The 27,338-nt window shown below is 42.3% G+C and overlaps 1 protein-coding gene across 1 annotated transcript in view; it reads right to left on the bottom strand.

Moving 5' to 3' along the window:
- Window positions 1-651: 651 nt before the first annotated feature.
- STAC (SH3 and cysteine rich domain) overlaps window positions 652-27,338 on the bottom strand; it is a 122,035-nt gene continuing 95,348 nt past the window's right edge. The window contains exons 9-11 of the mRNA XM_024566002.4: window positions 16,582-16,633; window positions 16,347-16,484; window positions 652-5,555 (exon numbers count right to left, since the gene is read on the bottom strand). Coding sequence (XP_024421770.1) covers window positions 5,457-5,555; window positions 16,347-16,484; window positions 16,582-16,633 — 289 coding nt within the window. The 3' untranslated portion in view covers window positions 652-5,456. The remainder of the gene's footprint in view (window positions 5,556-16,346; window positions 16,485-16,581; window positions 16,634-27,338) is intronic.

Raw genomic sequence — 27,338 nt, 5'->3', positions numbered from 1 at the left:
ACTTGTTTGATTAGCCTTTCCCTGTAAGCTCCAACAAATATTGGTTGATTTTACTGCAAAAATAATAACCATCGTAATGACCAAAGGAAAATCCATGGCTTAAAACCAGCGACTTGTGATATACCATGTTCAGATTTAGGCCCTTAAGTGTGAATACATTTCATCAATTCATTATGGGACTTTTCTCGTTTACCATTAGAGCTGTAACGTGGTCCCCATCCACCAGTGAATGCTGATTTCATTGTATATTTTCTCTGTCACAGCTCCCTGACCCAATATTGAAGGTTTCCAAGAATATTTTTGGAATCTCCTCACTTAAACGTGGTTTCTTTACAGTTTACTCCAGGTAATTAAAGAGAGTGTGTTTACTTAGGAAATAATCTTAGCGATTCATCCTAAATGTGGAAGGGGAAGCTGCGGTGGAGGGCACTGGCTGGCATTTCCTTCCTGCAAGAGCTGGCACTAAAGAAGCGATTGCAGGTCCCTGTACGGCGTCTCTCATTTCAGTCCCACTGTGCCTTGGTCTTGCCATCCTTGTCTTTGAGAGAGCACATTGGCAAAAACAAGTGAGAACACAGGTGACCAGGACACGTTAAGCATTTATTTAGTAAATATTGAACTTTTTTTTCCATACTGAACTTTATACACAGCCAACATGACTTTTCTATCAGCATCCACTGGACATTTATAAAGATTACTCATATTAGAGCACAAAATAAAATGGCAATTAATGCTTCAAAGCAGAAACCAATATGAACCATATTTTCTGCCTGCACCATGTAATGATTTTAAATACACATACACTAAAATATCTAAGAGAAAATTCAAAACTGTAATTACAGAGTATTTAGAAATGAATGAAAATGGGAACACTTTAAGTGGTCAAAGCTGAACTCACAGGAAAAGCCATAACGTTGGATGATTCTTTTTCTACCTTAACAAAGAATGAAGGTAAATGAACTTAACACGTAATCTTCAAAAAGCTGGTTGGAAAGGAGAAGACAAAGAAAACTATTGCCGTGCACAGAAAGAATGGGAGGAGGGGAGTAACCAGAGAACTTGAGTAAATGAGGCCAGTGGAGGAAATCTGAAGATGATCTACCATTTTTCTTGGAAATAGGTAAAATAGGTATTATATTTTTCCAGGGCATATTTTCAGGACTTCAGCATATCCTGACTTCCAGGAAGGCATAGAGATATTCAATATCTGCTTAAACTTGACGACACCATGATAATATAAACCTGCCACTTTTTCATTTATTAAAAGGGAACTATAAAAGAAATTGGTATTATCTTGTTAAAATTTCAGAGTACAGTTAAAAGTTCCTACTATCCACAGAAAGATGGAAAACTATTCAAAACTCCTAATAAGGAAGCTGAGAAAAAAAATATATTCTAAGGGTCAAAAACACCAGGTGTGGGGGGGGAAATGGAGACAACTGTACTTGAACAACAATGAAAGAGAAACACCAGATGGTGTACAAAACACACAACAGAATCTAAGCGATCCTCCAGGATGTCATTAAACTAATTTCAATTCTTTGTCTGTGTTGTTTGTAAGGGTTTTGTTTTGTGGTGAGTCTGTGGAACACACCTACACACTCAGTTTCCTGAGGATGCTATTTTGGTCAATGCCGAATTTTCTTTTATTCTCAGATTTACACCGGCCTCTGTCTTGCTGGTCAGTATTTGCTAAAACTGTCAGAGCGTGGTAAAGCTACTGGCCTTCTGTGTTTTCCCCCCTTGGGGACACAGATCTCACTTTCCCCTGCTCCCTAGAGACTCAGATTCCAGGGTAGGTTGTCTTTTAGTCTTCATTTTTCACTGTGACTATATACTTTTGTCCTTTTCAATATTTCACAGGTAACTTGTGAGCTGTAGGAAGAGAAGGCTATTAGCGAGCACTGGAGCTCCCAGGCAGATGCAATATTATATGAGAATTCTCGGCTGTAGCATTTCCCAAACTGTATTCCTTGGAATGTTCTAGCCGATGTCGTTAGGTGTTCCATGATTCGAAATCCCCTTTTATAGGCTCTGAGAAGTCCTGAGGGGAGAAGCCTGGTTCACTTCACTTGAATCTAAGCTTCTATGTGAGCACACAGCACTCTTCCACAGCTGCCTGAGTCTAGCTCTAGGTTGGGGTCGGCCAGTAGGGTTCTTTCCTGGCTCTGTTCTCCTTGGAGCAACCAGTGACCTGGACCCACTTTTGGCCTTTCATGGTGTTTCTTTTTTCTTTTAGGAGGACTTGGCACAAGACTCTTTACATATCTTGTAATCTTTTCATGGATTTTATTTTCCTCTCTTTAATAGCAAACAGGACTAACTCTAATAAGCTCCTAGTATGTACCCCACCCCACCCCCACTTGCTGCTTTAAATATGGAACCCGGATGCTGGACTCTTCCTCTTGATGGAAGTGCATGGGCGTGCATGGGTTTGGTGTGTAGAGTTGGGGAGTTACAGTGATTTGTGCAATCGACCCTACTGGTAACCAGCTGGACACCCACCTGTGGATTCTCTTTGTAGCTTCACTGCCCACACTAAAGGGAACTCTGTCTGCTAGTGATGGGGGTGAAAGAAATTCTATTCTTCTCCTTCTAGAGCCCTGAGGAAGGATCAATCAGCTCTTTATTTCAAATTCACCGTGACCGAATCCACGTCTACACTGTTGGTACAGTGTTGCACATGGCTCCCCTGGGTTGGGTACGGTGTGCCCACTCTTTAGCTGGAGGCAGAGGCGGGAGGTGATGGGGTTCAAGCCCGTTCCCTCACATTGTGGACAATAACCCCCCTCCCGGCCCTTTGTTCTTCTTTGTATTAGCACTTCCCTCTCCTCCCCTGTCTCCTCACCAGAGTCTTTCTCCTGAGGCCTTCATCTCATCCCCCTTCTGAAGCTGTGGCCCTTCTTCTTTTCTTAGGCCATGGAAAACTTCCGGACTTTGGTCGGTCATAGCTGTCCTTGTTCTCGCTATTTCTGCAGACAGGCAGGAGAGAAAAATGCTCTGGCTCCCAGAATCGCTGTGTGTGTGTGCAACCATCTGTGGCAATCTGTGCTGTGAGGAACACCTGTCTTTTCCTCTGATACCTGGATGGCCAGATTGCTAAGGCACACTGGGTGTCTTGCATTGGGAGGGTCACTTGACGTTGGCAAAAATTTTTGGCCTCATTGTGCAGAAAGCGTATGTTTCCTCCTTCCCAACATTGGCTCAAATTACAAAGTCCCTCTTCCAGTTATCTATTTCTGTATTTAAAAACTCACTCTAAAACTTAGTGACTTAAAAAAACCTAACCATATTTATCTTGCTCATCAACCCATAACCTGGGCAAGGCTCAGCAGGGCCGACTGCTGCCCCGTGATGTTAACTGCAGACACGTGTGGTCTCTCCACTGGACCTCTCCTGCATGGTGGCCTCAGAGGGGACAAATTTACGTGATGGCTTAGGGAGCCCAAGGTGAGTGTTCCACGAAATCAAGGCAGAAACTGCAATGACTTTTTGACCTAGCCTCAGATGTCATGCAATGTCACTTCTGCTCTATTCTACTGGTCACATAAGCCCAGCCCTGATTCTGTGTGGCAGGGGCTCCACAAAGGCGAGAATATCCGGAGACAGAGATCATGGGGGGACCACTTTGGAAGCTGGCTGTCACAACCTTCTATTCAACTTCAAAAGACAAACTGATTTTTTGGTGCAAATTCAGTTTGCATAGGATGTGACACCACCTTACCAAAGAGTTTCAGCGGACATCCCACTGGAAAGAAGAGATCAGGACACACGTTGTCTATGCTCCTTCCAGCCACTGTGTTAGTTTTATTAAATGGAATATTGCATTTGAGGCAAAGAACGTTGGTACTCCAGCATTCCATGTTACAGAATGGCAGCCACATTACCCACCCTGGCTCTCAAAGAATCCATCTGTCTCTGTACACGCAGTTTTGCATGTTGTATCAGAGAATGAGGACATTCTGGAGGCTGGCTTTAAAATGAGAGTAAGGCATCCAAACGACCGCGAAACCATCAGCCTTCTGACTTCAGCTCCCATCTTCATGCTGAGCAGTAACCAAAGAACTAAATGGAGACGAGCGATGCTTTGGTTTCCCAATGATGCGTACATGCACAGGATGCAACCATTTAAGTCTTTTAAAAACCAATTGTTCTAATGGTTTTATTGCTCTGCAACAAAATAAATCAAACTGACATTGATTCCAAGGTCACTGTGAATTGAAGTTTAACCATATTGAAGAGGAACGGGATGCAGGTTTGAAGGAGAAAGGCATCACAGTATGTTGCATTCTTGTAAACATTAGTACAAGTACAGAGTAGCAAGACTCCTCTAGTTGATGCTAAATGGGCCCCACGTTTCTCTGCTCTCTGAGGCTGAATCATTAAGGATTCTTTTTCCATTTTACATCTGCTAGGGTATAACATACTGCCCTAAAGTAGAATGGGTTCCAATTTGGCTACTTTTCTCCTAAGTTGCTCTTGGAGCTTCTCCATATTTCTGGCCCTTTGTAAGGTGGACTCAGCCTCCAAGCGGGAGCCTTAGCAAATGGCATGATGGGAAAATGTTCCCCTAACACAGACGATATAAGATGAAAGTGAAGCTCATTTTTCAGGCTTTTTTCCACATTCTCTTCCCCAGCTCCATCTCCTCGGGGAAAGAACTTCATGACTGAAAGGGCTACATAATCTTCAATAAATAAGGGCCCTTTGCCCTACCTTATCCCTACTTTGCCCTTTGTATCTATGCCTCCTGTCCTTCTCTGTCACCTGTCGGTCACTAAAGCAGCTGAGGGGGCTGCGTGTCAGCCATCTTTGGGCAGATCAGGTCTTTGAAGTTGGTCCACATCAGCTGAGCTCTCACATGTAACGCACACCCGTAGGGCTTACTCGGAGGACAGAAGACACAGCACAATCACAAAGTGTGGCAAAGTGAGGGGGCAGCCCGGGGAGCCCTAGAATGCTGGGGGCTAGGAAGCAGGACTTCCTGATGCTCTGCAGAGGGACTGCCTGGGGTCTCAAATGTGATGATGCTCATTGGTTGGTATTGAGGACACAGGTCTGGAACCAGAATCACACTTGGCTACATGGATCTGAACCTCGCACTGGGGCCACACCGCAGACTGGAATACATTCCAGCGGGTTAACGCAGACCACGTGGACAGGGCGGGAGTTGAGTCCTGAGGAACAGCTGTGGTTGCTGCCCTACTTCTGTCACTAGGTGGGGTCCTCAGCTCTGCCAGTGACTCTCTCAGCCTCATCCCTACCTCAGGCAGCTTGGATTTGCTGTGCGATGGACCCCTGTCTTGTGGCTGTCACTCCACAGTCTCAGATCCTTGAGTCTTGTCTCACTGTTTCCTGGGTGGCAGGTCAGTGTGACAGCTCCTCGGGGTTGACACAGTGTGAGATGAGGCATCGCAGCAGGACTTGCCTACTGCAAAAGGAGGAGGGGCCAGCAATCAGACATTTTCTAGGACATCCAGGGGGACTAGGCCTCTCTTCTTTCCACTGAGGACTCTGATAAAGCCGTCTTGTTCTTCTTCAGAAGTCAGGCAGATCTGAATGCCAAGGAAATAAAAAACCAAGTGTCAACAAAAAAAGAAGCTAAATCTGCAGAAGCTAGAATCGCTGCTGATTGAGATCAGCGGGGCATCAAATTAGAAAAGGGAGAGCAGTGTCAGGGTGGGAAGTTGTGGCTCTGTGAGAAAAAGCTTGATAAAAAAGTAGGCAGAGCCCTGGGTTTGGAACTAGGTCCCGGCATTGAGTGTTTTCTGAGTTTCAGCGTGATGAATGAGGATCAAGAACAGCTTGAGAACCTACCATTTTAGGAAGCAGTGGCAGAGCTGGAAATAATTCCTTTCTTTTAGAGGTGGGATGGAAAGACCAGCTCAGAAGAGTAATTACAAGTAGAAGAGGGTAGGAGCTGAGGAAGAACCGGAGGAAGTTCTTTGGGATGAAAAGTCACGAGTAGGGTGACCAACTTGTTTAAGTTTGCCTGGGACTTTCTCGATTTTAGCACTGGAAGTTCCATGTCCTAGAAAATTCCTCAGTTTCAGATGAATTGGATGGTTTATTATCCTAGCAAATATTTAACTCATCAGGCCAAGTCAAGACACCTCAGTTGTCTAAGCACCCTTAATTCCCTGCTTTCTTCATTTATTCAAAACGTTTTTATTTGGTGTCTACTGTGCACTAGATACCATTCCAGAGGGTGAGAAACTAGTGAGAACAGATGGATTTCTGCTCTTATATTGCTTATTGAGCAGAATTGGGAAGAAAGACATTTCACTGAGTACTTTCATGTATGCTGAGGGCAAGGGCCTCGCCTGGTTTAATCACTGATCATCCAGTGAACAGCACTTAGTAAACTGACTGGCAATGTGGACATTTAATATTTTAAGTAATTAATATTTTCTGGATGAATTAATGAGTAAAGAAAAAGGTTCCAAAGTGAATACATGGCAATCTGATCTAGCCTCGCAGGTAACTTTGTGGCACTTTGGAATGACTAGCTAGAACAATGTGAATAGAGATGGAGGTGGGGAACGGTGAGAAGAAAGGCTGCCAGGGACAAGAACGGGGGGACAGGCAAGCCCTGCTGAGTCCCTTAGCTGACCTTCTGACCTATCTCAATGACTGGAAGTGGGTCACAAGCCAACACTAAAATACCACCAGGAAGGAGAATAGGACCCGTTCCATCAATTCAGTGAGCATTTACCTCAGTCATGGAAGAGACAGCTGGACAAGAGAACAAAAATCAGGACTCTGCAGTACGGGAAAAGGGCAAAAATGAATGTTGCCATCAGTCAACAGCTGGGTGTTTAAGGATTTTAAGTGGAGGAAGGGGAGGGTCAGATTTACTTAAAGTAGTTCTTTCCTCCTCCTCTCCTCTTCTTCCCTCTCTTTCTTTGTTACATGCTGTCATCCTTCTCTCTTTCCTTCTTCCTTCTCTCCCTTATTTTCTATCTCCCTTCCCCTCTCTTTACCACCAAAAGGCCTCCAAAGGCTGAACCAACTTTCTTCCCACTGCCGACCAATAGGCCTGTACACCCAGCTCACTGACAGTGGTGTGAACCTGACTTTGACACATCATGTATGTGGTGGTGATGAGCTGGGCCTTTCAGTACCAAGGTGGGTGCGGCATATCCAGAGCAGAGCTACCCTACAGGCTCAGCACACCCCGTCCAACCAACCCAGTGTTTACCAAACTATCAAACCCAGCTACAGCCGGCCTCTTAGTATCATTCAGAGACTTTGTATTCTTAATATGACACACTTAACAATTTATGGTTTTCCATCTTCAAAGAATTACCCCATTTCTTCCCCATTTCATGCCCAAAGTCTGAACTCTGCGGGGTTGCAAGTTCAGCTTGGTAGTTAAACTTTAAAATAGCGTTCAACCTTTGGGTCTCTTAGTCTATTGTATTATCGTTATTACTACTACTACTTTAATACCACTCATCCATGTTTCAGCTCCAGTTTCTGCATTTGTACCTCTACCACCCTCCTGCTCTCACTCCCCTAGTTTTTATGGACTGGATCTTACACACTCTGTCTCTATTTAATATCTGCTTATTGGCCCACACCATGGCCTTCTGCCTCTTCTCCTGTGTTGCTCCAAATTCTGCTGCCTAACAGTCAAGTGCCCCTATTGGTTCAGTCCCATTTAGTCCTACCTGACTAAAGTTCTAATAACCCATTTCTGGGAGCACACATACTAATATCATGTAAGTTGTCCCCTGCATAACCTCTATACTCATTAATATTCAAATGTGCTACCAGTGATATTAGATGAGCAATGATTTTATTAAAAAAATTTTTTTTTTGCCTAGCACTCTTGGACTGAGTCTTCCCCTCAAAATATCTATGAAAAACACAGGGTTGGACATAATGGAGAACTGTCATAACACTAAATAGCAAGGCTATTTGCCGTTTTAGAAGTTGAATGGAATTTCTATAAGACTTTTAGTGCTGAACTCAGGTAATGACTGAAGGAAGCTGTGATGCCGTATCAAGGATGAATCTACCAGCCTAAGAGAGATTTTCTCCTCCAAGGTCTGTCCCAGCCTCAGAGATGCAGCAGCTGCCCAGAGCTGAAAACTGGGTGGCCATTTCTCTGTTACTATGGGCTTTGCCTTCTGATGTAGCTAAAATATACTTTTTCCTTCCCACATGACCCTCCTCCCAACCAACACCTTTCTTTCTGCATTTATTAGAATGTGTGGTCTTCCTAGAAGAGGAACTGACAGGAGGTAGGGAAAATGAGAGGTGGCACAAGTGTCTCCTGGGGATCGAGGTCCCAACTAGTAAGACACAGTGGGCGGGAATGGAGCCAGAAAGACTATGGGGTCTGACAAAAAGTAGGAAGTAGTTTTTCATGTACTCCAAAAGTTTAGAATGTTAGGGGGTGAGGAAAGCAATTGTGAAAGAAGCAAATCCTAACACAACCCAGCAGACCAACATCGGATAAATGCCTCTTAGGTACCAGAAGTTAGTAAGACTCATGCATAATTACCTGCTCCTCTGACTGAGTAGACCTGAATACACCCTGAGCTGGACCCACACTGAGCTAGACCTGAATGGACACTGAGCTGAGCCCACACTGATCCACTCATCTTTTCATCTGGGAAACCTCAGATTTTTTGTCCCTCCAACATTCCAAACTCCCGGAGTACATGAAAAACTACTTTTGAGGTTGACTCAACTTGAGTTTTGTAACTCGAGATGCGTATTTGCTAATGTTGTTGTTATAAATTACCACAAACTTAGTGGTTTTAAACAACACAAGTGATCACATCAGTTTTGTAGGTCTGATGTGTGGTCATCTTGGCTAGTTTTCTCTGCTCTGGGTTTCACAAGACCAAAATCAAGAAGTCAGTGGGGCTCCATTCTTTTCTTTTCTTTCTATTTCTCTGGGAGAGCATTGAATTCCAGGCTCATTTAGGTTGTTGCCAAATTCACTTCTTTGTTGTTGTAGGACTGAGGTGCCTGTTTCCTTGCTGGCTATCAGCCAGGGGTCATTCTCTACTTCAAATGCCACCTGCATTCCCTGACTTGTGGCTCCTTCCCACATCTTCAAACCCAGCAAGGGTGGGTTAAATGCTTCTCACACTTAATCTCTGATCTCAGGTGTCTTCTTCCCTCTTCTCTGAAATCTCTCTGACTCCAGCCAGATACAGTCACTGCTATTAGGTGCACAAGTGATTAGATCTGGCCAAAAACAATCTAAGATGTCTCCCATCATGGGGTTCGTGATCTTAATCTATCGCAGATACCCTTTGCATTTGTTTCCTATGGCTGCTGTAAAAAATCACCACAAATTTGGTGGTTTGAGACAACACAAATTCATCTTCTTGCAATTCTGGAGATCAGAAGTCCTAAAATCGAGCTGTTGATAGGGCTGCATTCCTTCTGGAGGCTGTAAGAAAGAATCTATTTCCTTGCCTTTAGCTTTCAGAGGCCCATATTCCTTGGCTCCTGGCCCCTTCCTCCATCCACAAGGCCAGCAGCATAACTTCTTCAAATTTTGCTCTCCGACTTCTGCTCCCAACGCCACACCTACTTATCTGACTGACTCTTATAAGGATTCCTGTGATTACACTGGACTCTCCTGGATAATCCAGGATAATCTCCCATCTCAAGGTGCTAAAGTTAACCACATCTGCAGAGTCCTTCTTGTGTTAAGGTAACATATTCAAAGTTTTTGGGATTGAGACATGAGGCTGTTATTCTGCCTACCACAAGATAAAGGGGTCAAGGTTGTTACTATAAAACATTAAGGAACATTGCAGAAAATATGCACATATGTCAGAAAGGACACATTCTTTCATTCAATACGTTCATTTATGTTGAATGCGGTAGGCTGAAGGAAGACTTGGCCTGTATGTTTTAAGCAGAGAATCTCTTCAGGTTAAGAGTGATGTAATGAGGTGTAAAGAGAACATGTTGCAGAGGGGAGGGGGCTAACTGAGAAGAAGACACTGCAAGGAAACAATCACTAAATTAAAATCCATATGAGAAGCAATGAAGGACTGAATTGAAACTTCAGAAAATTGAAGTGGAGTGGGTGTCTTGAAATGTTCTCTTAGGAAGAAGTGGAGAGCAACAAAGTGGAAGGCAATAAAGAGGTTAACACTCTGAGGAAAATAAGATAAAACGGAGAGGGTTCAATCAAAGAATTACTACATTTCTGAAGGGAAAATCATTAAGATTAAAAGCCAAAGGTAACTGGGAAAATGCTGGCCACAGGTGGTAGACCAGTTGTAAACATTATTCAAAGATAGAAAACTAATTCAATAGTGTAAGGACATAGGCAAAGTACTCAAATAGATTATTATATAAAAGAAATATAATGCCTAATACATGCGTGATGAGATTTCAACATCTCTAACCATCCTGGTAATGCAGATTAACAGGAAATATTATTCATCTACCCAGTATATAGACAATGTGGTGGCCCAAATGTTCTCATAGAGAGTTGATGTGGGCATAAATCAGCCCGACCTTTTTAGAGGCAGTTTTGTCATATATTATCAAGAATTATAAAAGTCTTTTACCTGTTTTCCTATAAACTCTAAAGGATAGACTAAGGAAGCAATCAGAGTTATGGAAAAAAGATTTAGGTTTAAAAATAGTCATTGCAGTTATCAATAATAGGTAAAGAAATAAAAACTCTGAATATCCAACAATAGGGGAATGCTTATATACATTCTTGTTCTTCTAGATAAGGGGTTGGCAAACTTTTTCCGTAAAAGACCAAATAGTAAATATTTTAGGCTTTCACGTCATATTATCTCTGTGGCAATAACACAACTCAGCCAAAGCAGTGTGAGAACAGCCACAGGCTATATGTATGTATGAGTCTGTGTTCTATGTTCTCATAAACTTTGTTCTAATAAAGTTTATTTAAAAATCAGGCCAGATTTGATCCATGGGTCATAGTTTGTCAACCTGTGATTTATATGACATGTTTGTTATACAGCTGTTAAAAACCGTTTTCATCACCATTTAGTGACTATGCTAAAAAATAAATTGGGAAAGTAAATAGAATATGATATCAAAATATGAATTAGAAGAAACGTTTGGTAGGAAATATATCAAAGTGTTTATGTTAATAATAGGTTGACGGTTGAATTACCTGTGATCTTTTTCTTCCTTATCCTTTTTTAGGGGGGTCTTTTCCAAATTTTGTCTATAATAAATGCAGGTTAGTTTTATAATCCAGAATAGTATTTTTTTCTTTAAAACTTGATAGGATACAAAGAATCAGTGAAAACAGTTCTATAGGGATGACAGAACTATGGAATGAATATGGAAACAATACTTTTATGGTGTTTAAAGTTGATTTAATAAGGATATTTTTAAAATTTCAGAGTAAAACGTAGTCATGTCAATGAAGACTCTAGTTGTGTTCACAACGAAAGCGTAACTTAATTCTATTTGGAAACAGGGGCTCTCTGAAAAAATCATATAACAACCCCAGAGGCAGAAATATGATTTAATTAGAGATGCATTGGATTTATTTTCAGAATCAGATTTCTTCTTTTTCCCCTGCTAATGACCATTTGTCTCTTTATATTTTTAGGGTTATAAATATCATGCTGGCTATTTTCTGATGCTTAGTAGGTAATTTTAGATGGCACTGGCCACTGCAGATGAACTCCCCATTTAGGCTGAACTCTGAATACGATGGTGGCAAGGAAATAACCTCCCATCACGGCCAGACACTGTGCCGGGGCTTCACACGGGGCATAACATCTAACCCTCACCTCCAAGTCACGAGGGAGAGGCTACTATACCGATTTTGCAGATGAGAATGTTGACGTTCCCAGGTGGCTTTGCCAAACCACATAGGACATGCACCCATTCCCGTGTGGCACCGGAACCCATGTTCTTGTTACCACGTTATACTCCCCCTTACTTAACAAGCATGCTTTGAAATTTTATACCTAAAATAATTCAGGATACTAAAGTAGAGACACATTAAAGTTTTTCTCAGTAACGGGTTGTTAAAATGTAAATTTCTTTCAAGTGGCCGCCACTGAAATTGGTTGCCGCATTGACAAAGATGGAGAACAGAAAGTTTGTGTAGCGGTAAAGAGACCTCAGTGGTTTCTGCTGACCGATATGTACTTGCAAATAAAAATGCCTTCAGTTCTCACAGAACAACTGGAGGACTCAAAGTGAGGTGATGAAAATGAAGGTCTTTCTCAACCCCTAACATTGGTCACAACGCCTGGGGAGACTGCAAAAGAGACTGATTCTCTGCCTTTTACCCTGAAAGGTTGTTTCATCAGGTCTAGAGTGGAGTCAGGAATCTGCATATTCAGCAAGCTCCCAGGTGGTCCTGAGTCAGATGGTCCGAAGACCACACAATTCAGGAACACCGGGCTGGACAAATATCAGGGGTTATGTCACCTTCCTAAATAATGATGGGCAGGTCTATGAGTTCCAGGTTCAGGCCGAAATCCTATGTTGTGCCTTAAACACAGCTAAGTGAAGAGACATGACTGCGGGTTTGGCCATGAGAGTGGAGAATGCAGGTGTGAGCCCACTCCCAGAAAATATTCACAGGTGGGGGGTGGGGGTGGGAGGATTGGGCCAAGGAATTTGTCCAAGTCATTGAGCAGAGGTTCTGCTTCTGGAAATCGATCAATTTGAGCAAATTTTACTTTGTCTTCTGGTTTTACCGATTTGTATATTAATAACATGAAAACAATGTTTAATCTCAAGTGGGGAAGCATAAGATTATTCTGAGAAGAAAATCAAACATGCTGGCAGAATGATTTCATAGTACTTTGCTAACCAAGATGAACATCATTCCTGAATTTATTTCATTCAAAAGAATTTCCAAATTTTTGGAACAGGAAGGATACCGCTGGGTAAACTTGGAGAAGTTTGAAGTGTTGGCATGGAATCCAGTGGGGGAATGTGCTTGTTTTGTTGGTGGGATGTGTGTAGCATGAAGGTTCCAGGCTGATGAGGACAATTCCATTGCCTGGAATCAAGAATGACTCGGTAGGGTGTTTGAATGAGCAAGAATTTGTCTTCAAGGAGTCTTTATGACACTTGCCTTCCCTGAGAACGAAACTAAGTGAATAGTGCCTCACTGTTCAGTTTGTTCCACATTGTCCAGGGTGCGTGGCTCCGTGGAAGGCATTGACTTGGAGCTTGGAGACGAGGTTTAAGTTCCAGCCTGGCTACTTACCAGGTTTTTGTGCCCTTGAGCAAGACAGGTGGCCTCTCTGAGCCTTTGTTTCTTCATTTACAAAATATAAATAGTGAATAATTACTCTGTAAAATTCACAGGGCATGTGTGGAACCTCAAACAAAATGTTGTAGGTATATTTAAGCTTTAAAATGCCATATGCAACAGTAAAAATGACAGCAAACTCACAGTTATTAACAACCACACCTAAAACCAAAACAAAAGAAAACTAAGCAAACAGCTAAAACAGAAACAGAACCACAGAAATGGAGATCACATGGAGGGTTATCAATAGGGGATTGGGAGGGGGAGAGAGGGGGGAAAGGTACAGAGAATAAATAGCATAAATGATAGGTGGAAAATAGACAGGGGGAGGGTAAGAATAGTGTAGGAAATGTAGAAGCCAAAGAACTTATAAGTATGACCCATGGACATGAACTATAGGGTGGGAATGTGGGAGGGAGGGGGTGGGCAGGATGGAGTTGAGTGAAGGGGCGGAAATGGGACAACTGTAATAGCATAATCAATAAATATATAAAAAAATGCCATATGCGTGGCATTTTAAAATAATGACTAATAATAGTGATGATACTTATAACAATTGTTATTGTGACTATGTCTAGGAGAGCATTAGTTTGTTCTTGCCTTCTCTGTGAACCAGAGACTGGAGATAAAAGGTTCTCTCTCATGAAATAGGCCTCAAGACAGGTTATCATAATCCAAAAAGAAATGCCCCAAGCATTGTGTATATATTTTATGGGAGGCAGAGTGGTTAATGCAGTTGGCCAGGGGTGGGGGAGGTGGTGGGGTTGCCCAGGGGTGCTGTTGTAAAGGGGAATCTGTCAGAAGCCACTGGTCTTACAGGCAGATGATGCCTTCTGCTACTTCTAGGGAGCACGTGGGCTAGCAATGGGTTTGGTAGACACCATCTTCAGGGAGAATGAGCAAGTTTGGGCAGAAAATGAAGGCAGAAGATTTTAAGTGAGGTGCATTTCATGCTGGCACATTGATGGCTTTTGATCTCTTTAAATATATATTATATATTTTACAAGGGACCAGGTAAAGGAGAGGTTGTGTGACTTACCAAATGCAGTCTGTCCCAAAGTGGGCATACCTTATAGGCAATTTTTATAAGTGGGATGAATGCCAATTTTAAGTAAAACCATATAGCCCTGTGACCCAGTTTCCTAAGGACATTAGAAATCTTAATAATCAAAAACCACCTGATGGAGGCGCTTGCATTTCTACAAACAATGGCAATTAGATGCAGTAAATGTGCAAGACTGAGGCCCAGGAAAATCACAGCGACCCTGTGTATTTTCTATTAGTAGATCCAAATGATAAGATCGAGTATTTTTAACCTCGATTTTTTAAAATTTTAGCTCAAAAAAATTTACACCATGATCCCTGGCTAGTGTGGCTCAATGGACTGAGCACCAGCCTGTGAACTGAGACATCACAAGTTTGATTCCCAGCCAGGGCACATGCCTGGGTTGCAGGCCAGGTCTCCAGTTGGGGGTGAGCGCGAGGCAACAGATCCATGTACCTCTCCCACATCAATGTTTCTCTTCCTCTCTTTCTCACTCCCTTCCCTCTCTTTAAAAGTAAATAAATAATATTTTAAAATAATATGTACCATGAAAGTAATTTAAATGGAAAGAGAAAAGCCCTTAAACAAACTTTCCTATTTTTCTCTTTTCCCCTATGTTTGTACAATCTTTCACTACCATTGTACCATTAATACTTAACTTATCCCTTCACTGTTTATAAAACCATCATTTAAGATGGTGACAGAATATAGGAAGATTTCTGTCCTCTCTCTTAAGTCTGTCCTCACTCTGCAAAGGGAGGAGGTCTGGTTGGAAATGTCCCAGGGGTTTATCATCATCTGTGAAGGCTTCTCCTTTCTGGCTCCTCCTGGGAGGTCACCAGGCCATCTTATCTCCTGTGCCAGTTCTATCACATGTCCTCCTGACCCACTGTTCTCCTATGGGCCACCTGGAGCTGTAGGACCCTGAGATTTAGACAGGCCTGTGTGGCAGTGTTCTGGGGCAGAGCTGAGGAGGACCTTCAGTCCCGAGGCCCCAGCTGGTTCACTCTGTTTCCAATAATGAAAACACAGCATCAGGCCCCATTTTCTCCTCTCCCTTTGTGTTCACCTTGGGGGAGTGGTGAGCGGGATCTGGGGCTGGATTCCAAGGAGACTTTGTTCAGAGAGAAAACAGATATCCAATGTCTAGTTTCCAAAAGGATCCCCAGATATATCAAGGGCAGACTTGGAGGTCTGAGAATCCTGTTTTAGCCTATAGTGAGGATACAGGACATGACACGAAGGGAATTGCAGTCAGAGAAGAAGGGGCAGGAGGAAAACCTGTCTCCACTGGACGAAGAGCTAAGTTATGTGTGTGTGTCTTGTCTCTTTGTCTCTGTCAACATTCCAGGAGTGAGATGGGGGAGCATGAAGCAAGGATGATGAAGACATATAGGTACAGGGGATTCATGCCTCACATCCCAGGAAATCAACGTCACCATAGTGAATGCCACATTCAATATGGTGCTGGAGCAAGATGGCGCCAGACACCTCTGGATTAGCTGTGGAGAGCTATCCAGGGCATGGGCCTGGGGTAGTTCCTGGTTGTGGAGTGTCATGGTTTCCAGAGAGCAGGCAGAAGCTTGGAATCTGAACAGGGAGATGGAAGAGGGGACTTTGTGGCTGAAAGCAAATGCAGTGAACTATGGAATCCAGCAGCAGCAGGTAACAACAAAATATTCCCAAGAGACAAAGAAAAATGAACCACACATTAGTGGAGACCAGTATGGAGCCCAAAGTGGAGCATCTGCCCACATCAGAGACTGGTGACCCTCAGAGAAAAGCATGGAGACCAGATGTCCTCACCTTGCTGCTATGACATCATGGACATTTCCTCTTGTGGACAGATACCACCAAGTGAGCTCCCGAGCAGTCTGGTTCTGCATGTTTAGATCCTACTACACTAATATTATTGGGGTAAGTGTATCTTTTCTCAGAGTGAATGCTTGCACGTGTCCCTACTCATTCAGATTTGTAGATATTGCTGTGCTTGTTAAAATGATCATTACTCTGTTTTGGTGATATTGATATATGTTTGAGTGCTTTACTCACCTGATTCTCTTTCAGGGTTATCTGCCCCTGTTCCTTACACCCGATGAAGGTTCTAACGCATCTAAAAATCTTCTCATTTTGTTGTACTCTCTGAACAAAGTTGGCTGGGAAGAAGCCAATCCTGTCTTGAATTTTCCCCTGAAAGGAAAAAGCAGACATGAACCCATAATTCATTGAATTATAGCATTCATTATAATTATAGTAATCAAATGATTGTTTTTATAGAAAGACTTACTTTCCACCAGTCTTCATTGGAGTCTTCTAGAAGAGTAATCATGTCTCCTGGCCTAAAATGGAGAGTGAACGAGTTGAGGAAGCAGAGGGGGATAAAACAACAAAACAATTGACACTTAAACGTTGGAAGTAACAGTTATTCATTCATAGAAAGAACCCTAAAATAAATAGAAAGAAAATACACATGATTTTTACCAGTTCTACCCACCCATGAAACAGTTTTGTTAAATACTGAAAGCAAGTATAATATCTATGCTATATTAATAAATAATCCTTAGCTTTATTTTTATACAGGGTTTGGCACAAATAACACTCCTTTTTATTACAAAATCTTTTATTAAAAAATCACAAGCATGTCATTCTGTAACATAACAGTATCACACTGAAATACACCATATGTCATGTTAGGTGAAACGTTCAAATTAAAACAAAAATTACTACACTGATATTATTACCCTACCAACCACACTCAAGCAGGCCTTACTTCTGCTGGGCCCTGTACATAGACGATCATATTTACATTATTGAAAAACTCCAAAATTTGGACGTTGCTAAGTTTCAAGGACAGGTTGCCCTTCACATTCTGCCCCACGATCCTCCTCTCATGGCCCAGAGGGGGCCACTGTCAGTGGCTTCCTGTGTTCCCTCCATCCACTTACGTTTATATGCAGATGTGTTTATGTATTTTGATTTTTCTTTAGTTTCCTATTGCATCTAAAATTACTCATTATCTTTAACATTATCTATATTTTCTCAGTACCTTCTTAAAACCTATTATACTTGTTTGCTTAGCTCTACTTTCCTGGCCTGCCACCTTTTATCTTGGTATAATTTGGAATTTTCTTCTAGACTTGCACGTGTGTTACATCATTCATCAGGAATTCCTTCAGTTTAACTGAAGACTTACATGTTTTTGTTGATGTGCTGGTGATCTGCCACTTTTTTGTTTGATTTTCACATCTGCATGTGTGCTTGAGTGTGTGGCTATGTGTTTTAGTACCTTCTCCCCATTGTCATTTCTGCCTCATTTTATTGGGCAATGCAAGTCACGAAGCCAGTACAGACTCAAGGGATGGGGTAACAGGCATCACCTCTGTGGTGAGAATTGCAGTCTTCTGGCAAAGAGCATGAATACAGGTTGGGGTGAAGAATTTGGGCCATTAACACAATCAAACCATCAGAGAACCTCATGGCCTTTGGTGAATTTTCTGTGAGTTCAGTGTCTCTTTGTGCTCCTACACCTAAAGTTGTTTTTTCCCGAGCATTCTTTGGTGTCTGGTCATCTTCATTGTTCTCGACTCAATTCTATTCCAGGTTGCCCAGAAACTCCCAAGATTTTGGGGTCTCTGATAGCAGTATTTCTCATTTTCTAGTACTGTTATGGATGTATTCTTTAAAAAAAATATTTTTTCTGACATTTTAAAGGATTATAGAAAGAGGGGAAGTAGATTTGTGTGCTCATTTTGCTCTTCTGATTCAATCTCTTCTGTCATTTTCAATTCTCAGTTAATATCTATCTTCGTACGGGATTCCAAATATAACAGACTTGTTGCACCTGAAACATTAAACACATCTGGCATTTTGGTATTTCAGCAGTCACAGTTTCATGCTGATGCCACGGAAAGAAAGCAAGGTGGCTGAAAATTGCTCTTTTCCCAGGTGAGGGATTTAATTAAGCAGCAAGAATGAAAGTCGACGTAGAAAAATCTTTCTAGCTCTAGCAGATTTTATTTAACCTAATAACCTGAGAAACCATGTGTTAGTATCAACTACAAAGACTTTGCTGATGGCTTGATAGAAATTTTACATAGAAAATAAAACTGGAGATTGAGGGAGGCACCTTTTCCTAAAGGTGTAAGAAGATGCTGCCTAAATCCAACCTCTATTTTTCTTGTCTAGGTGCAGGGGACTCACTCTTTGCTGTGCCCAGAGGTGAAGTGTTCCTGTGTGCATGACCCCTGTTAACTAAGCCACACATTAGAATAAGACACTCCCTGGAATACAAGCTACGATTCTATGGAAAATGCCAGACATACTCCTGATGTTGTGATGGGGATTCTGTCTTTTCCTGAAAATAGAGCTCCACCAGAATCAGAAGAATGGGTTGGTGAGTGAGGAAAGTTCCATTCATCCAGTTATTCTTTGGGTGTGTTTTTTATCCTCACCCGAGGACATGCTTATTTATTTTAGTGAGAGGGGAAGAGAGGGAGGAAGAGATGGAGAGAAACATTGATGTGAGAGAGAAACATTGATTGGTTGCCTCCCATATGCACCCTGACCAAGGACAGAACCCGCAACCTAGGTATGTGCTCTGACCGGGGATTGAGCCTACAGTCTTTTGGTTGTTGGACGATGCTCAACCAACTGAGCCACTCTGGCCAGGGCTATTCTCTCTCTCTCTCTCTCTTTTTTTTTAATTCACCCCCTCAGTTAACAAATATTCTAGAATGCTGACTCTGAAAGAGCCAGTTTAGTAGACCCTGGTTATACTCTGGTGAATAAAGTCCCTACTGGAGCTAATATTCGAATGAGAAGATGGATAATAAGCAAATAGATAGTGAAACACTTCATAAACATATAAATAATAAGTATATAATGTGTATATATAATTGCAAATTATCTTAAGGGCAACGAAGGAAATAAAGAGGATGCTGTCATAAAGACCGAGAGTATACTCCTGATATTAGTCTGTGCTTCAGCCATCTGGTGGAGGCAGCCAATGCCTCTTTTTCCCTCTAGGGAGGATCTTGCTCTAGGGCAGCCCTTGAATCCAAGACGCAGCTCTCTAACATCGGGGTCAGGTGTGGGAATTGTGCTGCCCCATATACCTCTGCCTGGCATCACCCATCTGTCTCAGCCTGCTCCCTGCTGAGCCTGCGTCAGAATCCCTTTCAACACTGGGTTCTAGGCGGTGGACCTGAGTAGGCATGCAAATAAAACCACTCTGTGCAGCATAGTGTTTTTAGTTTTTTTTTTTTTAAATGTGTCTTGACTCAGTTTTGAAACTCTGGGTAGAGACTGGAGAGTTTCCTTTAAGGAGTTGATTAAGTCAACACCCCAACTATCTCTCTGGGCTCTCAAACTCTAGCCAGGGTGCACCGCCCCAGCCCTAATTGCGCAGGATAGGGGGGTGCAGACACTAGACAAGTAGGGACAGCCCTTCTGCCTTGGAACCTGTGAAATTATTCAAATTAGCAAATTCACAGGGATCCTGGCAAACCTAGCTAACCCCAGCGGCTGGCCGTACCTAAGCTGCCCCGACAGCTCCAGCTTGCTGTTTACCTGACTCTCAGGTGCAGGCCCGTGTGGCCCTGGTGGCAGCCCTGTACTCCCAGCTGGGAGTTCTCTTCTCAAACCAGTTCTCAACTTAGTTCTCTTCTCCTTCCTGTGGTGTTGGGGTGCTCTGCCCTCCCATCAAAGAGCTCAATCCAAACACTCTGCCCACCTGCTCTACATAAGGAGAGCCTTCCTGTTGTTTCCAGAAGAGTGGAGGTCTCATGCCTAAAATTCTCCCTGCCCTGGTCGGTCCTAGGAGGGACACTGGCCAGCGCATGACTCTCTGTCCCCACTTGTTTCATGCTTCTGTGGTGGACCAGGCCCTATTCCATGGAACAATTCTTCTTTATTTCAGGTTATCATATTCCAAGCATGTTCGAAGAAAATCCAGCTCAGGTCTAACAACCATTCTCTTTCTTTCAGGTGACTTGATGTTCCTGATCTATTCTTATAGGTAGATTTTAACCCTGTTTCTATTTCTAAATCCTTGGGGACAAATTTGTCAGGCCCCCAATTACTTAAAGAGGTTACTTTTACTTAATTTAATCAGAACATCCTAAATTTATGTACAGATTCTGCTTGTACTATAAGCCAGAAGTGAGTGTGTATTTATGTGTGTGTGTGTGTATGGCAAGATACAAGTATAACACAATTCATAAACAACGAAAGCATCCGTTTCCTACTTCACGCACATAGATCAGAGCACCATAGCTGGCCTCTTCTTTTTGTTTGCTCAGGAAAATTTGGCTTAGGCCCAGGGGAAGAGTTTCGGGTTGGTTATGTCATGATTTATAGGAGGCCTTAAAATGATGAGGGAACTGTGAACTGTCAACAAGAGCAGGAATGAGAGAAGAAAATCTAACTATAGCATTATGGTTTAATGGCAAAAACACAGAGTTTCTTTGTGAGTGTATCTGTGTGTTCACGTGTATTTGCATGTGAGCTTGATGGTTGCTTATCTGGGTTCATTCTCACAGCCCTTGCTGAGCCCAGCCAGCTAGAGGGAACTCTTCTGCAGGGTGTTGTGAAGATGCTGTGGTCTTCTATGGGTGGGAGTGGCTGGAGGGTGGAGTGTAAGATGTCCCGTGACCCTCCTGTGCAGCCTCTCTCCATCCCTCATGTAGAGCACAGATTCCTAGGAGTGGAGATGCTGACACCCCCATGTTGAGGACACTGATTCTGAGAGCCACCGTCCGCTGTCTGGGACAACCTAAGCCCTCACACTGGCCCTCCTTTGGAAGCACGTGGACCAGGCAGGCTGCTCTGGGCCTTCTCTGCTTTCATAATGTTTTGGATATACTGGATATTGTGGACACAAAGGACATATGTCTGTCTTTATCCTGCCATCTCTGCCTATTGAGCTGGAGGAAATTATATGACACGAATTTCTTGAATGACAGGTTAGATTTTGGGCATGCACAGAGTGCACGGAGATGAAAAGATTTTTCTTAGCATCAGTGTTTTTTATTTAATCTGTCAGGTGAAGATAATAATAGAACCCATCTCATCAATATGTTTGAGGACGAAGTGAGATAATACTTGTAAAGCCCATTTAGACAAGCCCACAGTAGATGGTGGCTATTATTGTTATTAAGACACAGCCATTGCTCTTAAGATGTTCGTGATCTTAAAGGGGAAAGATCTGGAAACCGGTAATTTATAGTCAGTGTGATCGCTGAATGAGAAACATGCTGGGGGCACAGACAAGTGTGAAATTGACCCCATATAAAACCCCAAACGTATGTGCCTTTTTAAGACTCGGCTACCTCCGTCATATTCATGTAGTTACATACTATGCACAACAAATAGATAATGACTCTTTTTACTTTGCAAAGTTGCCGTGTGGATTAAATAAGAATGTGTAAGTGGAAGTCTTTAACACTGTGACTGATATACACTAAGGATTTACAAATTCTAATTTCCTCATAATTTCTCACTTGGAAATTAGAAGATCTAATGATTATTACTTTTTAATGGAGCATTCTTTTAGGTTTTGGGCAGAGATCGTTGGTTAATGAAATAGCCTTTGAACTCTTGGCTTAAGTGGCTTCAGATGCTAATCTTTGGTGTGATTCAGAGCTTTGGAAAAGTTTTTCCTTCCCTTACATTCTCTATACCTCTTGTCCCTCCACGTCAGGTAGTGACCACAAAGGTTGGCAAGGCTGGGGAGCTGGAGGTAGTATTCCGCCACCCAGGGGCTGATTGCAATAAAGAGGCTGAAAATTTTGAAGAGGACAGCCAAGTTGCAGAGGGGACAGCAATGTTCACTGAGTTAAGTGAAAATGACATGTATTTTCACATGAGAAAGAAGGTTCAGAGAGACTTCACCACTAATAGACAGGGTTTGAATCCATTACTAAAACCGCTAGATCAAGCTGCTTCTTGTACCACCCAAGCTTTGTGAGAACCCATCAGAACCACCCATTTTTCTCTGCAAGTACTTTGAGATATCTTTAATATTTCTCACCCTTTCCCATTCATTATGTAAAAAGAATTCCAAATGAAGCTTACAGCAACCACAGTCACTCAGCCAAAACAGATGTCCAGGAAAATCAGCCTAGGGGGAACAGAAAAAAGGAGGCTGCCAAACTCCTCCATTAATCTTAGATCTACAGCTTATTTTTTCCCGAGACCCAGTTCTCGATTTCCATAATCCTGGTCCAGAGCCTTTTACAATCTGAGAACTTGGGTAGGTAACAAGGAACTCTGGAATGGTGCAATTTGATTTTGCCTTAAGCCTGGTATCCAGAAGATTGCCTGCACGTTCCCAAGTTCAGAGACCAGCTCAGAGAAAAGGCATTTGGCTAAAGGGCTGGTTGGATGGGACTGGGTGAATGTTCCTGAACTGTCATGGATCACGCTCTCCAGAACCTAATTGAAAGAGGCGTTTGAGTGAGATGGAGGATGCTAAACACATTAGTGACATTTGGGAAGATCTGGGTTTCTTGACACAGAGCAGCATCCCAACATAATATGCATCAGAGACTTGCCTCAAATAGCCTTAATTGCATTTTGATGTCCTGGTGACTGTGAAGATTATTTTTAAATCAAATTGGTGCATTAGAATTACATTTAGTTTTAATTAACTTGATGCATTTGCCAAGCAGTAATGTACTTAGAGAATGGAAACGAGACACCAAGGGAGTCTTATTGTCTTATTCTGTCTCAAGGGCTCTCCTCACATTATGGCAGGTGTATAAAGCATTACAGAGTGCAGGGCGTCATCACAAAGTTACAGGCCAAAAATCCAATGAAGACCAGTGTACTGAGCCTCAGGACTGAGAATCAGGAAACCTGCCTTCTGGGTTTGAGTCTGCCACTGGCCCATTATGTATTTTTTGATAAGTCACAGTTGTTCTCAAATCTGGAAGATAACCAGAATCTAGGGAAACATCCAACATACATATTTCCGAATGGGATTTGACTCTCTAGGCTTGTGTGGAGTCCAGGAATCTCTATTTAAATTTTCTCCAGGAGATTCTTTGGCTTATTAACAAGCACGAACCATCCTAGCCACAGTTTTCTCCTCTGTAAAATACTACTTGCTTGGGTAGCCCAGCAGATTTGCTAAAAGAACACAAAAGAATGTCAGGGAAAACTGTGAAAGACTTTGAAATGGGCAAAAAAGACTCCTGATCTGGGTATCTGTAGCCCACCCTCCCAGGACATGCCCCCTTTCAATGTCTTTGAGCTTTTATTTTTCATATCCACAAGTTGTAGAAAATTGATGATAACACAAATGATTCTTGTGCATAGAAATGCAAGTGAATCATGTCTTGTGAAATGTGATCAATTATTACCTTGTGAATATTGACCAGTTTTGCATGTATTTGTGAATTCACATCAACACCTCGGATTGCCTACATATGTGTCATGCTTGAATTCTCCTTCGAACCAGATGTGACACGTTACTGGTTCTCTCATTAATTAATGAGTCTAATAAAAATTTTGACAGGATGTGTTCATTTGATATTTGTATGGGAGTCATGATTTTATCTTAATTAAAAAAAATTATCCCTGAAGAGGAGTGACTTTTCATGAACACATTCCATAGCGCATAAGCATCCTGGTCTTATATATGAGCTTCACAATCCTAACAGACTTGTAAGAAGTGATGTGAATGATTGCAACATAGGATAAATTAATGCACTGTTTGAATCTGCTGATTTAAATGTAATTGTCAACCTTATCAGAGAGGATAACTACCACAGTCAATGTAGGATGGAAAGCTTGGGGTAAGAGAAAGACAAGTGGACTCGGAGCCTGTCTCCCTGGTTTGTAGCCTCGATCTCTACTTCCTACCTGTGAGTTCAGGGTCCTGGTAGAACCCAGATAGAACTCCCACCTTATCCCCCGAAATGTAAAGAACCACAAGTCATCTCATTTGAATATGAACTAAACAGCTGATTGCCCATTCGCCACACTTTACCGAATTTTAAGGCAGTCTTTTCAGGATGAAGACTGGAATGAATGTAGTTATGTACACATGCCCCTGCTCCTGCAATGGGTATGCACCACCTCTTTTTGTAATGGAGTTTGCTCTGCCCTCCCCTTCCCATTTGGGACCTCTTAATGTAATCCTCTTGTTCTGCTATTTGACCCGTTCTTCTCTCATCCTTTCCTCACTGTAAAGAGAGAATGACTGCTCACTAACAGGTGGCACAGGCCCTGTGTCCTCTTTCCTGTAAGTCCTGGTGTGGCTATAATGCTGCCTCCTTGCAAAGCCTTCCTTGATTTGACAAGGCTGCTGGGATGCTGCCCCCTGGAGGTGCTGTGGCAGCATCCTGGACTGCCTCCCCACCCCGAGTCCTCATGCTGAAGTGTACCATCTTGTTTAGACTTCAGACCCCCCACCTCCACACCCCCAGCCCTATGTCCACATGAGCTTTTCGAGGATGGGGCCTGGTTAGGGAGCAGGCATTCACTCACGACGTGATGGACAGATGAAACAAATCCTGGAAACAGCCATGCGAGGGTTAAAATCGGTTTTAACTCGATCAAATGGTGCTTTGAAAGAGATCAGAATGAGATGAACTCAGGCCGTCCCATCTTTAGAGGTTCTTAACGAACATTAGCTAATGAGACAAAGAGTTGCCCGGTTTCATTCAGACTTCGCCCATGGGAAAATCTGAGGCTCCCTGTTTCGAGGGAAGAGTCTAGTGATTCAAGAATTTAAATCCTCATTCAGGGTTACAAAATAGAATAGATATTTCTTTGAAACCCTCCAAATTTAGGTGACACATATTGAAGTAGCAATTAATTTGTGTCTTTCTTAGAATTTAATAATATTGACAAAGCAGTTCCTGCTTTCACTCTCTTGACTCATAAACTTTTTTTCCTCCTTTTATTTTTTCCCCCTTTATGAAACATGGCCATTATCATATAAATCTTTTTTTGGGAAAACTAATAAAAATGAAAATGAGTTAGATGTGGGAAGCCAAAATGGATTCTTTGGAATAGGCATTATATGGTGCCTTTGAACCGTTGAGTCTTTTATTTACTCTGGGTCTTTTATTTCAGAGTTCTTAAGATGTTTAAGGGTTTGTATTTACTTGGAGTTATTTACATCTGCTGGTTACTTATGTGATAATATCAACTTGGCAAAGTCAAAATAGTAATTCTTATTGAATTTGAAAAGATATGTTGGTGTGAATAGTAAGCAATGGCTCTAAGACTCTGTTTGCAGACCTCTGAATCCAAAAGCAGTGAGGATAACGGGGCTGGTTACATTGTACCTATGGAGGGCAGGCTTTACTTTCTTTAGAAAGCTAACTATCAACAACTGAACCTAAAAAACAAAAACAAACTAAGCAAACAACTAGAACAGGAACGGAATCACAGAAATGGAGATCACAGGGAAGGCTATCAGCAGGGAGGGAGGGGGGAGAGTAGGGGAAAAGGTACAGGGAATAAGAAGCATAAATGGTAGGTAAAAAATAGACAGGGGGAGGTTAAGAATAGTATAGGAAATGGAGAAGCCAAAGAATTTATAGATACGACCATGGACATGAACTAAGGGGAGGGAATGCGGTTGGGAGAGGTGGTACAGGGCAGAGGGGGAGAAAGGGGAGAAAAAAATGGAACAACTGTAATAGCATAATCAATAAAATGTACTAAAAATAAAGAAAAGCTAAGCTTGTATTATCAAGCTCACGCTAATGATACGTGTGTATGAGTGTGTGCGAATGAATGTGTATCTGAGTTTGCATGAGTGTGTGAATGTGTGCACATGAATGTGTGTGACTGTGTTCGTGCAGCTCTGACTGTGTATATGTGGGAATGTGTGTGCACATTGTGCACATGTAAGTATATCACACACACATGCTCACCCACTTAGCCAAGAGGATGATTTGACACACGGCCGATGGGGCTGTAGGAGGCAGTATATCAATACTGATTATAATGGTGTTCTCCTGTTTGTCTTTCAAGTAGCATTTTAGAGAATTTTGCTCATGAATTAAGCTGGCAGCCCATAAAGAGTAATTTTCTGAGCTCTTTAAAAAAATTTAATAATAAGGGTTATTGGTGGAAATTGTTAAGACCCTTCATTACAGAAGGTCATCTGTATGAGCTCATTCCACTCAGAGGAACCTGGGTGGCTCCTTAATGTTCTGAGACCACCAATCATCAGCAATGAACTAGAGATCTCACACGTGAGGGCATCCTACCTCTCACGTCAGTAGTGAAATACCATACCTGTGGCATGTCATTTCAGCAACTGGAAAACCTACTCAGAATATGAGGGGTAGGATATCACAGCCTCCTTGTCGCTGGGCCAATTAGACAAAGTCTCATCGGATGTACTCAATGGCCAGAGACAGGCACTGACTGTGGGTTTTTTTGGTTTTTGTACTATATATCCTCAGGGTTGTGTTGATGAGCTTGTTTAGAAGACTAGGAAATAAAACATATTGTGGAAAGATGCAAATCATGAACAGAAGGTATCTAAAATATATTATGCACCTTGCTTTGTATTTGGAATGGAATCCTAGCTTTTATTTTAAATAGCTCATTAAATACTCAGTTGTCCTAGGAAGGGGAGAACTGAGGCTCCCAGAGAACAAACAGTGTCCTCAAATTGCTGCGGCTAGTGAGGATCAGAGCTGGACGGTAGATGAGGTCAATGTGACTCCCAGGTATTGCTCTTTGCTGCCCTCTCACCAGTTTTCTCCGACTCCCTGCCCATGATGGTGGGAAGGTAGAGCATCATCAGGGTATGTGAGCTCTGGGGATTTGGGAAGGTAATGGTAAATGAATTTAGGAAGGAAGTTTATGCTGCACTGAAACTGTAGCAAAGCAGATTGTGTGAAGCCTGTCTTCAGACAGCCCTTAGAGACTAATGATGGGGCCACAATACTTCTGAGAGGAGTACTCACTGCCCTAAGAATAAGGGGTCAGCACCTGGCTTCTCTTCTCTGTGGATGCTCAGTAAAGGGCTTCTTCCAAACGGTCTTTAATCCTTTGCTCCTTGTGAACATGACC

Source organism: Desmodus rotundus, chromosome 8 (genome assembly GCF_022682495.2).
Source record: "Desmodus rotundus isolate HL8 chromosome 8, HLdesRot8A.1, whole genome shotgun sequence".
Taxonomy (NCBI): Eukaryota; Metazoa; Chordata; class Mammalia; order Chiroptera; family Phyllostomidae; genus Desmodus; species Desmodus rotundus.
The sequence above is the reverse complement of the archived record's forward strand: the minus strand, read 5'-3'. Positions and strand labels throughout refer to the sequence as shown.